This window comes from Cornus florida, unplaced genomic scaffold (assembly GCF_030987335.1).
Source record: "Cornus florida cultivar Cherokee Brave unplaced genomic scaffold, ASM3098733v1 CherokeeBrave_3.0.0_Hap2_Chr04, whole genome shotgun sequence".
NCBI lineage: Eukaryota > Viridiplantae > Streptophyta > Magnoliopsida > Cornales > Cornaceae > Cornus > Cornus florida.
The window spans coordinates 40,190,820-40,202,586 of NW_026775574.1; the positions used below are offsets into that span (position 1 = coordinate 40,190,820).

The 11,767-nt window shown below is 30.7% G+C and overlaps 2 protein-coding genes across 3 annotated transcripts in view; one reads left to right on the forward strand and one right to left on the reverse strand.

Moving 5' to 3' along the window:
- Nucleotides 1-2,747: 2,747 nt before the first annotated feature.
- LOC132303185 (isoeugenol synthase 1-like) lies at nt 2,748-8,098 on the forward strand. The gene is made up of 5 exons (XM_059800344.1): nt 2,748-3,078; nt 4,595-4,729; nt 4,854-5,088; nt 7,115-7,318; nt 7,622-8,098. Exons 1-5 carry the CDS (start codon nt 2,875-2,877, stop codon nt 7,819-7,821), a joined length of 978 nt encoding a protein of 325 aa, XP_059656327.1. The 5' UTR covers nt 2,748-2,874; the 3' UTR covers nt 7,822-8,098.
- An 837-nt stretch (nt 8,099-8,935) lies between these two features.
- Nucleotides 8,936-11,767, reverse strand: part of LOC132303184 (beta-galactosidase 10) — a 50,353-nt gene continuing 47,521 nt past the window's right edge. For both annotated transcript variants that reach the window (XM_059800342.1, XM_059800343.1), the window contains exons 19-21: nt 11,500-11,711; nt 10,173-10,488; nt 8,936-9,302 (exon numbers count right to left, since the gene is read on the reverse strand). In XM_059800342.1, the coding sequence (XP_059656325.1) occupies nt 9,192-9,302; nt 10,173-10,488; nt 11,500-11,711 (639 nt within the window). In that variant the 3' untranslated portion in view covers nt 8,936-9,191. The remainder of the gene's footprint in view (nt 9,303-10,172; nt 10,489-11,499; nt 11,712-11,767) is intronic.

An 11,767-nucleotide genomic window follows, 5' to 3' on the forward strand; every position in this document is an offset into this window, starting at 1 on the left:
TTTTTTGTTTGACTTGACTTTAATGGAAGGTGGTCAGGGTTAAATATTAGGTAAAGTACAGTCACACCCCCTAAGATTTGGTAAAAGGATACTAAGATGAAACTTACCTATTTTTTGGACAAAGACACTCCCTGAAGGTTTAAAAATAGACAAAGATACCCCTTTACATGAGAAATTGACCAAATTACCCTTTGACCGTTTAGGAAACTTTTTTAACTTTACAATTTAATAAATTAAACGAATCTACCCTCATGAACAATTTATGCATAAAAAAAAAAAAGTAACAAAAAAAAAAACTTTATATTGTTCACTTTTGTTTTTTTTTTTTTTTTTTTTGTTATTTACTTTATAAATGTCCCAACTTCTTAAAAATGTAGACGTCTAAAATGATTTTTTGATCCAATACATATATTTCAAATAAATTATATTTTGTTATTACTTCTTTTCTTTTTCTTTTTTATTTTTAAATTAAGATGATTAATTCTTTCATCTAAAAATATTAAACCAATCTATTTTTCTTAAAAATAAAAAATATGGTACCAGTATAACTTTATGCATCTTAAATTATATATCAAATATTATGCATTTCCCAACATAAAAGGGAAAAAAAATAATAATAAAACAAAGGGAAAAAATAATAAAACAAAGGGGCAAAAAAAAAAAAAACAAAACAAAACAAAGGCATGCTTAAAGTTATACTGATACCTATTTTATTTTATATTGGGAAATGCATAATATTTGATATATAAGTTAAGATGCATAAAGTTATACTGGTCCCATATTTTTTATTTTTAAGGAAAAAAAATTGGTTTAATTTTTTTAGATGAAAGAATTAAGCATCTTAATTTAAAAATAAAAAAGAAAAAGAAAAGAAGTAATAACAAAATAGAATTTATTTGAAATATATGTATTGAATCAAAAAATCATTTTAGACGTCTACATTTTTAAGAAGTTGGGACATTTATAAAGTAAATAACCAAAACAAAAGTGAACAAAATAAAAAAAAAAAATTTACTTTTTTTTATATATAATTTATTCATGAGGGTAGATTGGTCCAATTTATTAAATGGTAAAGTTAAAAAAGTTTCCTAAACAGTCAAAGAGTAATTTGGTCAATTTTTCATGTAAACTGGTGTCTTTATCCATTTTTAAACCTTCAGGGGTGTCTGGGGTGTCTTTGTCTAAAAAAAAAAGTAAGTTTCCTCTGAGTGTCTTTTTGTAAAACTTTAGGAGGTATGACTGTACTTTATCCTTAAATATTTAAGGAAACCTGAGAGGTGGACCATCATATTTTTAGGATTTTAATCTAAAAGTAATAAACAAAAATCTCTTATTCAAACATAATAATCTAACCAAGACGTTAGTCGAAAATCTCTAGCCTAAAAGAGGAATTCATAACAAGGATTATCCACTTCTTAATTTTTTGTAAGGGCAAAGTATAAAAAAATCCCCTCAAACTTATAGCCTTTTTCAATAAATCCCTCTCGTCTATTTTTTTACCAAAGAACTCCCTCAACTTTCTAGGGGGGTAAAATAGTTAATATTTGAACAAAAATGTCATTTATTTAAATCTTAATTTTTTTCGAAGTTCAAAAATTCATATCTTACAAACCGTACATCCAAATATTGCAAATAATATATACACGGAAAGCTTATAAAACAAGAGTTCCATAAATATAAGATTTGTTTAACTAAACTTCATAACTAGAGAGAAATAGACAATTTAAAAATCTACTATAATAATCTTATTTTATTTTATTTTTTATAAAATACTCGGGTTATTTGCATGGAAATTTTCACAATTATTCATTTTCATATGGAGCATAATATATATAAAAAAAAAAAATTAGCCCCAATAAAGACCGAATATTCATTTGTTTTTTTTTAATGGTGAGTCTATAAAAGAATGAAAATACTTTGACGCAAAATATAATATCTCATAAAATTGATCTCTGTTGGGGCTAAAAAAAATTTTTTATATTTAGCTTCATATGTAAATGAATAATTTTGAAAATTTTCTTACAGATACATCGAGTATTTTATTTTTTTAAAATAAAATAATATTGTTGGAGTAGATTTTTAGATTGCCTATTTCTCTCTAGATATATTTTTGAAATCCTTATTTTACAAGCTTTCCGTGCATATATTATTTACAATTTTTAAATGTACAATTTGTGAGATATGAATTTTTGAAGTTCGAAAGAATTAAGATTTAAATAAAAGGGCATTTTGGTCTAAGTATCAACTTTTTTATTCCCTTCAGATAGTTGATGGGGGTTCTTTGGTAAAAAATTAGACAAGGAATTTATTGAAAAAGACTACAAGTCAAGGGGGTAGTAAAAAAAAAAAATAGATAAGGGGATTTATTAGAAAATGGTACAAGTCGATGGGGATTTTCTGTACTTTGCCTTTTTTTTTTTATTGTCTTCAGGGACATAGGCGAGGTTGGTAGAGATTCAGAAGGTGAGTTTTTGAGATTTTGATTTCGAATCGTACTCTTAATTTAAATAGTGCCTATATTGTGAAGTCAATACACGTACTCTGAGAAGAAGAAGAAAAAAAACTTTTCTGTTCTTAATTTTCTTCTTTCTTTAAAATTTGTGTATTAGTTCAAATTGAACCCCACCGGTCTTTTCATAGTACATGCATAATAGCCCCACTAGTATTGTTCATATTACCCTTTGTCTTCTTTCAAGATGGTGTAAGTTTGTAAATATATATCTCTTTTTCCTAGGTAATATTGCTATATATAAATACACAACCTTCGCTAATTTTCCAGTGCAGGCCACACCCAAATATACATATATATAGTGAGGGGAGTCAGGAGAGTAGTGAAGCACATAAGGAAGGAAATTAATAGAGGAGGTGATAATCATGGGTGGTGATTATGAAAAGAGCAAGAAGATACTGATTTTCGGGGCTACTGGCTACCTTGGCAAGTACATGGTGAAGGCAAGCGTCTCCATGGGCCATCCAACTTACGCCTACGTCCGCCCACTTAAACCTAATTCCGATCCTTCCGATCCCAAGCTTCAGCTGCACAACCAATTTCAATCCATGGGAGTCACCATCTTCCAAGTATATATATATATAACAACTTTTGTGTTTGTGTGTGTATATGTGACTTGCATGTCACTAGTACTACTCTATCATATATATATATATATATATATATATATATATATAAAGGGCCAGCCTTGGTGACAAGGTTGCTCTACGGTAGAGGTACGTACGGATCCCGTAATGGTTGCTCTATCATATATTTTTTTGTGTTTGTGTGTGTACATGTGACTTGCATGTCACTAGTACTACCCTATCATATATTGAATGCCATTTGAAAAATTAGCATCTCGATCTCTCTAAAGGATCGGACTTGATGACAAGGTTGCTCTATTGTGACGGTTATTTTTGTACAATAGGTTTACATACATCTGACGAGTATAGATCCTGTAATGGAATCGACGTCCCTTTTATATATATATATATATATATATAATGCAATGCTAAAAATTGTTCTATTGTGATTTGAAAGTCGTGATTCAAAATCAAAAATAATCTCTCTAATAAGATTGCATTCATTGGACTCTCTTAGAGGACTCTCATGCACAGAACTAGCTAACCCTTATACAGGGCCGGCTCGAGCCTTAGGCGAGTTAAGCGATTGTTTAAGGCCCCAACCAATAAGAAGGCTCTATAATTTTTTATTTCTTTATATATTATAACTTTTCTAAATACAATTATAGTATTTTCTTTAATTATTAAACTTTAACGTATAGAGAAATTTGATAATTGACCTAAAAAATTTATATTCTTTATCTTTTTTTGAGGAACCCCAATTTTTTTTTTTATATATATTATAACTTACCTAAATATTTTATTTTCTTATATCATTACACCTCAACAAATACAAAATTTAATAGTCTGCAAAATATTTCTATCCTTGTATTATCTTTTTTTTTTTTTTTTTCATCCTCATTACATCAGCATATATATGCACACACATTAAAATTAAATATTAAATATATATTTAAGTGAAAATTGATGAAACTTTCTATATTTTTCAAAGACTTCTATTAATTTTTATTTTCTCTTTTTTTTCTTAATCCTCACATATTTTTTCTCCTCTCTCGTTATAAATTTTGTTTTTTCATCTTCTCCACGGTTACAATTTACAATCTCGCAATCTCACTCCAAAAGAAGATTTTGAACACACTTATATTTTATTAAAGAATTTATTGGAGCATTAAACCAAATTATTCGAAATCAGTTTTTATTATTCTATAACTTAAATTAGTTTATAGTTTTATAAATTTTATTTATATTGTTAAATATGACTATTAGAAAACACATAACTAATTAATTAATGATGAAATTAGAGTTTGGTAATTTTTTAGTAATCGGTTTAAAAATTACTAAATAAATAATTAGCTGGCATAAATATATGGATAGATTTAATTAAAAGGTTACTTTATTTTTTTCGCTTAAGGCCTCAAATTGTATTGAGCCGCCCCTGTCCTTATATATATATATATATACACACACACACATGCATGTGTGTATCCGGGTGTTTAATTTGATCATTTAATACATGCAGGGAGAATTGGGTGAACACGAGAAGCTTGTTTCAATCTTGAAACAGGTAGATGTAGTGATTTCTACACTTGCAGTTCCTCAACATCTTGAACAAATCAAAATAATAAACGCCATGAAAGAGGCTGGCAACATAGAGGTAATCGAATATCAATTGCAAGTTGCTCTCCGGCCGCTTTTATCACACACATATATATATAGTAATCGTATTGCTTGTATATTTAATTTTGTTGTTATATATATATATATATATACACACACAGAGATTTGTTCCATCAGAGTTTGGAAACGAAGTTGATAGAGTGAAAGGTGCACTACCTCCATTCCAAGGTCTGCTAGATAACAAGAAGAAAATCAGGAGAGCAACGGAAGCAGCTGGAATATGCTACACTTATGTCTCTGCAAATTCATTTGCTGCCTATTTCGTGGATTACTTGCTTCATCCCCATAATCAAAACCTTGACCAACTTACTATTTATGGAACTGGGGAAGCCAAAGGTATTTAAGTAACATTTTCTACCTATATATAACATTTCTAACATTTTCTACCTAATTAATTAACATTAAAATTAGTTATTAACTTCTCCAGATATTTCTAACATTTTCTAGCTAATTAATTAACATTTTCTAGATATATATAACATTTCTAACATTTTCTAGCAAATTAATTAACATTAAAATTAGTTATTAACTTCTCTACATTTATATATTCTCTATCTTTATTTTATATATATCTAGATATTATTTACATGGTCTCTGAGAATTGTTTCGAGTCAATTGAGGATATATGACTCTAATACGTAGCCCGCCAGAATCATTTTGGTGGTAGATGAAAAAACATGTCTTTTGGATGCATGTGTGTAGACCCCACATCAATGTAGACCTCTATAATTTAGTTGCATATGAAGTGTCATTCATTGTTCATGTAATGTCATGATCCTGATTCCTGACCACTCAATCAATTTTCTCCTAGTTTAGGTTTTTTTTATTTTTATTTATTTATGGTTTTTTTTTTTGTTAAATTAATGTTTCCATTTAGACTTAGGTGTTGTTCAACAAAAAAAAATAATAAGTTGAATGGTAAGGTTTTAAAATAATAAATAAAACTTAATTTTTTATATTATTTTAAATTTTAAGTGTGAAAGTTAGTAATGTCTTTGTGTTATATTTGTATTTTATATAAGACACAAGTAAAATTGTTATTTTATAAAATTTGATCACTAGTTGGAAAGAAAATGAAAAAGGGTGTTATTGACCACCTGTGCCAAATCTTAGAAACATCTAAGTTATTAAATGCCATTTGAAAAATAATAATAATAATAATAAAACGATCTTATTGAACAGTTTACCCATTAATAATTTGTTCAAACTTCATGAGTCATATAATTTACCCTTGTTTTATCATTTTCAAAGAGTGGCGGCCCCACTCAATCTTTTCCTTGTTCAATCCCACTCAAAATAAAAAATAAAAATAAACACTTTTACTTTAATTCAAAAAATAAAAAAAGTCATTAATTTTTCTGTTCGGACTTTGAGTGAGAGAGAGATCCAAAAAGAGGGGTTTCGACTTCTAATTACTTGTAATTTTCTGTATTGCAAGTTCGTAAGATTATAATTATTCTCTCCCCTTACTTTACTTTTCTTTTCTTTTCTTTTCCTACTCCAGTTAACATTGAAGTTTTATATTTCTTTTTTCTTCCTAAAAGGATTTGTATTAACAAAACAAAATAGGTAAAAAGAGTACAAGAATTATATATATATATATATATACATATATATATATATATTTATTAACCCAGGATGTCCGGGATGGCACCCTCAACAACTCGACTAATTTCCGAAAATCCAGAAGGGCACCTTCTCACTCAGGCCGGATAAGTCATTACAGGGACAGCAGAAGCTAGTCACAAAGAACACCCAGCGGAACTCGAACCCCAGACCTTGAGTTTGCTAAGCTCCAAAGTCTAGCGAGTAAACCGTTGAGCCATATCCGAAGTGGATCAATTTTTTTATTTTTTTTTCAAGTTGGCTCACAAGGATAAGACAAATTCCTTACTTGTCCCTCTTTCCAAACACATTTGAAATAAAACTCAAATTTGACCTAAACACTCAATACTCTACCCAAATTCCTCACTCGTCCCTCTTTCAACACTACTAATTTTTTATTTTTTTCAATAATCGGGATGTCCAGGGCAAACTAATCCACATAATTCGTGCAAGATGCCCCCATCATAGATCGGATAAAGCTCGGATTATATTCGCGGGCGCCAATAAGAAATCGATCTTGAAACTTAATGTTTCATGAGATAGCAGGACCAATGTCTTTTCCAATTAGGCCAACCTATTGGGATTAAAATCTAAAGTAAAATTTAATGCATAAAAAATAAAAATAAAAATAAAAATGTTCCCAAATTATGAGATTTTTCTTTCTTTCTTTTTAAAATTCATTATAAATATATAGATCCGTGGCTTGTGTGAAAATAAGCATATATATCTTAATTATATAAAATGTGCATGCATGCAGCTGTGTTAAACTACGAAGAAGATGTAGCAGCCTATACGGTGAAAGCAGCTATAGATCCAAGAGTGTCCAATCGTGTCATCGTCTATAGACCCCCAGCAAACATTGTCTCCCAATTAGATTTGGTTTCTTCTTGGGAGAAGAAGACTGGACGCTCCTTCAAAACAACTCATATTCCTGAGGAAGACATCATCAAACTATCTGAGAGTAACAATTTTTTCAAATCCCTCTCAATTCAGTACTATCTTATAGTTCACTTCCATTTTGCGGAGAAGCAAACAATAAAGTTATGTCATGTTTGGGAGTGCTAAATTGTTGTCTCGAAAGTAAAATTGGAATTTTCTCCTATCATGAACTAAAATTTATTCCGATAGAAGTTCCAGTTCTAAGAAGCCGATTTCGTGTTCCCAAATACGGCATAAAACTTATATAATTAATAATAATAATTATTATTATTATTATTATTTATTTTTTTATTTTTTATTTTTTTTATTGGCCTGGCGGTTGCAGCCTTACCGTATCCGGGCAACATACCGGTGGGAATACTCCACAACATATTTATAAAAGGGGAGCAGGTGAGCTTTGAACTCACAGAGGATGATTTGGAAGCCTCCAGACTCTATCCCGACTACAAATATACTTCTGTAGATCAACTCCTTGATATTTGTTTGGTTAATCCTCCGAAGCCGAAATTAGCTGCTTTTGCCTGATTTCTTTTTCTTTGCCAACTCCAATGTACTACCGTGCCAAAAAAACAAAAGTGTTGTTTTTGAAAAATTGTGTCAGTTTAATTTGTGAGAATTACAATTATCCAAAAGTAACACTTTTTATGAGACGAAGGAAGTACTTCTTTTATGTTATGCATGTGTATGGCTTCATTCACTTTGACTGGTTCTAAACTTGACTAAATCACCGCTGTAGTGACTTTTGGAGCAACCTTCCTCGCTTTCTATGGAACTGAATAAAGTGATTTCCATTTCTTCTGCAGAGTCTTTTATTAACTTCTTTCTCCATATGCTACTTCACCATTGAAATTATATCTGCATTTCAATGCCATTTTTTTTTTTTTTCATATTTCAGTGCACAAATCCGTAATTAATATTTATTAAGGTTGTCTCAATTCTTGAACAAAATGGAATGTATCGCCGAACAATTTGAGCTTGGCTCGATAAAAGCTCGTTTCGTAATCGTTTGTTTAATAAATGAACCAAACTCAAATAAAAATTTTAGTGAACAAATTCTAAACTCGATTAATAAACGAACCAAGATCAAACACCTCCTGCTTGACTTGTTTGTTCGTGAACATGTTAGTGAACAAATTTTTATATATACACATACACACACACACATATACATATATTGTTACTCAAGTATTGACTCTAAAAGGGGATTGAATAGAGTCTATGGCAAACAATGACTAATTTTCTGTTTATAATTATGCAATGATATAAACAACTTATGTAATTGTCCACTAAGATAGATAATGAAATAAGTTATCAAATCACAAATATAAAAAAGATAAGAGAAGATAAATGACAAACTAGCTAGTACTTGTCAATTCCAGACAATTTTAGTTTAGCTAGAAATTTTTAACAACAAAATATGTCCAATAACTTTTTTTCTTCTTTTTCGTTTTTTTTTTTTTTTTGGGACCTAATATTATAGGGGTGAATTTAGTTGGGTTACTTGGCCTATTGGGCAACATTAATATCATTTTCTCATTAGTTTTATTCTAATATAAATTTCAGTAAACCTTAGCCATTATGCTAACTAAATAACTAGTAAAAAAAAAATTTACACCCATTCTCGGACTAGAAATCAAGGTGGTGACCAAATTTGAAAATTTATCCTTGCAACTTTTTTGTTGAGAATATCTTTAATATTTTCAATCACTCAATCATATGGTAGTCATTTGAAGGGGAAAAAAAAATTTGACAATATAAGCAGACTTTCCTGCTACATATGTAAAAATAATAATAATAGTAAGAACAAGAACAAGAACAACAAAAATAAACAAAATCTTTTGAAAATGTAAACAATTTAATTGTCTGCGCGTGGTAATCTCCTGGCACTCCGAACTTCAGCCGCAAACCACTTCAACAGCAAGTTTCTTTTCTGTGCTGGAACACGACCCCTTATTAAAATTTTGTTCTGTAAGTTCGACGGCGCACTCTTTTTTATTTAGGCAAACCTGCAATGATGTTTAAGCTTGTCAGAAAAATTACACGAGTACAAAGATAGTTCGGGAAAGAAAAGACTTGTATTTGCAAGATCTAGAACACTAATGCTCTGTTTGATAGGAAAGTAGAGGGGTGGAGGGAAAATAGGAAAGAAGAAACAAACTTCCTTCGTTTAGTAAAGAGGAGGCAAGAGGATGGATGTGTCATCCTTCTTCCTTCATAAATTTTCATCCCTCCAAATATGGAGGGAAGACACCAAGGAAGAAAGGCAAGGCTATTATAAATGTTTTTAAATTACAAAAATTTCCTTATAATTAGCCATTTTTTTTTTCTTCTTTCCTAACAAACAAAATAAGACGTCTTATTCTCTTCTCTTCTATCCAACCAAACGAAAAGAGGAAAGGACACAATCTCTTCCCTAGGGATGTTTCATTCATCTCTTCTTCTATCTCTTTTATCCTAAAAATTTCCCTCCTACCAAACGGAGCATAAGAGGCTATATTGAAGTAAATTATTACTAGAAATGCTTTACGCCAAAAAGGGCGTTCAGGTCATGGATTTATAGAAGAATTTAAAAAAGATAAAATGAATAAAAAAGAAAAACATCTATAGTACCTCTGGTGTCTGGTCTTGCATAATGGAAATTATATTCCACCAAGGAATTGGATTTGTGAATTTTGTGTAGCACGCATATTTTTATTATGAAGGTATAAATGAATTTAACATGGCTCTTTCTCAGGTAACCGGAGTTTATTTTTTTAATTATTGAATGACATGAACAATAGATGCCAAAAACACAAACATAAAATAAAAAGAAAGAGAAGAAAAAAAGAACAATAGATGCCAAAAACATTACAAATCACATAGTTAGCATTGCTTACCTTTTCAACCACAGAAGTGGAATCAGGATCATGGCAATCTCCCTTGGTGTAGGACCCGCACATTCCAGTGGGAGTTCCAAAGCTGGCAAATTTGACAGAGGAAATGCGACTGTTCCTGGGGCACTTGAGAGTAACAGTTGCTTTGTCTTCAAGCCGAGGTTCCAGTTCAAATGATGGATGATCCTCTGAAACAAGAGCACAGACACCCTTGATTTTCCGTCTCGAGAATCTAATCTGAGTTGGATCTCCCCCAATCTCCTCAAAGATCACCAGGATGTTCCCAGATGGCTTAAACCAAGATCGTGGAACATGGTACCTAATCCATACAAAAGAATTTGAACTTTCAATTACTCCAAAAACTAAAAAAAATAAAAATAAAGACTTATTTTTTTGTCCTGACATGCAATTTACCTTTTCCTCGAGTATTAATGTGAACTGAAATGTTGAACATGAAGACATAATAGCTGAAAATGACTCAAGAACTGATGAAAGCAAAGGCAGGATGCCTCAAGACAAGCAATGGTGTACTCTATAGAAACTTTATGGAACTCTTCGTACGTCAAAACGTGTCTACCTTAAACTCAAAAGATTGCCATTCATTTTCCACTAAAAACCATGATTGAGAAAACTAGTTACTTCTTACCATTTTATTCACCAAAGGACGCGAAATTGGATTATCTTTTTTCTTTTGCTTTTTTGACCACAAAAAGTAAGATTAGTAAAAAATAAGCAAAAGTACACAACAAGAAAAAGCCAAATATTCAGGCTACTCAAAAAGAAGGCAAACCCCTTAACACAAAAAATCCCAGCAACAAGTTGGATATTCAACAAACTTCAAATCCAAAGCCTAAACCATGACTACAGATGGCATAAGAGCAAGGCGCTAGCAGCTACACAAAATAACTAAATTAATTAATTAAATAAAATATTCCCACTGTATTTATAATGGGTTATAAAGTGTTCAGAAGGCACAAAGTTCTAGAACCTAACACATGTTCCAGTTCCAGACAAGAATGCCATTTGTTTTATTAAAAAAAAAAAAAAAAATGTTATATTTATATGCTTGTTTCAGTACTAATCATTACCAACTCTTGAATACCGATGAGTGATCCAAACTATCTAAAAATTTAGAAAGCTATTCATCAGATCATTTCCATTAGCGTTTTAATTAAATCAGTTGGTAATTGCAGTTTTTTAAAGAACATACCATGCAGTTGCCCTCTGGTGCAATAAAAAAGGAAGAGTGGACAACATGTGAATTATTTTTTCCTATATTTTATTCTTAATTCATTCTTTTCATTCTTTTGGTTTTTTCTTGTAGCTTTACCATCTTTGTGTTGGCTCTCCACATCCTGTGCTGCATTTGTTTGGACTGAATTTGCCTCTATAATCGCATTTATCAACACACGCTTCATGTGTAGAGGCTTTTCTAGGCCAGTATCTTCCAACTTCTTCACCATTCAACCAAGCTAGGCCTTTCCCCATATGAATCATATCCAATCCAATAGGCTCATCTCCAGGTGGGGCATCCACAACCGCCTGCAAGAGTCCAAGTAATTATTTTACATCTTATGTGACACTGATAGTTGTGACCA

Coding starts and splice junctions, on each gene's coding strand:
- LOC132303185 (XM_059800344.1), top strand. CDS start 2,875: ATGGGTGGTGATTATGAAAAGAGCAAGAAGATACTGATTTTCGGGGCT. Junction 4,730..4,853: donor AAGAGGCTGGCAACATAGAG/GTAATCGAATAT, acceptor ATACACACACAG/AGATTTGTTCCATCAGAGTT. Junction 7,319..7,621: donor CATCATCAAACTATCTGAGA/GTAACAATTTTT, acceptor TGGCGGTTGCAG/CCTTACCGTATCCGGGCAAC.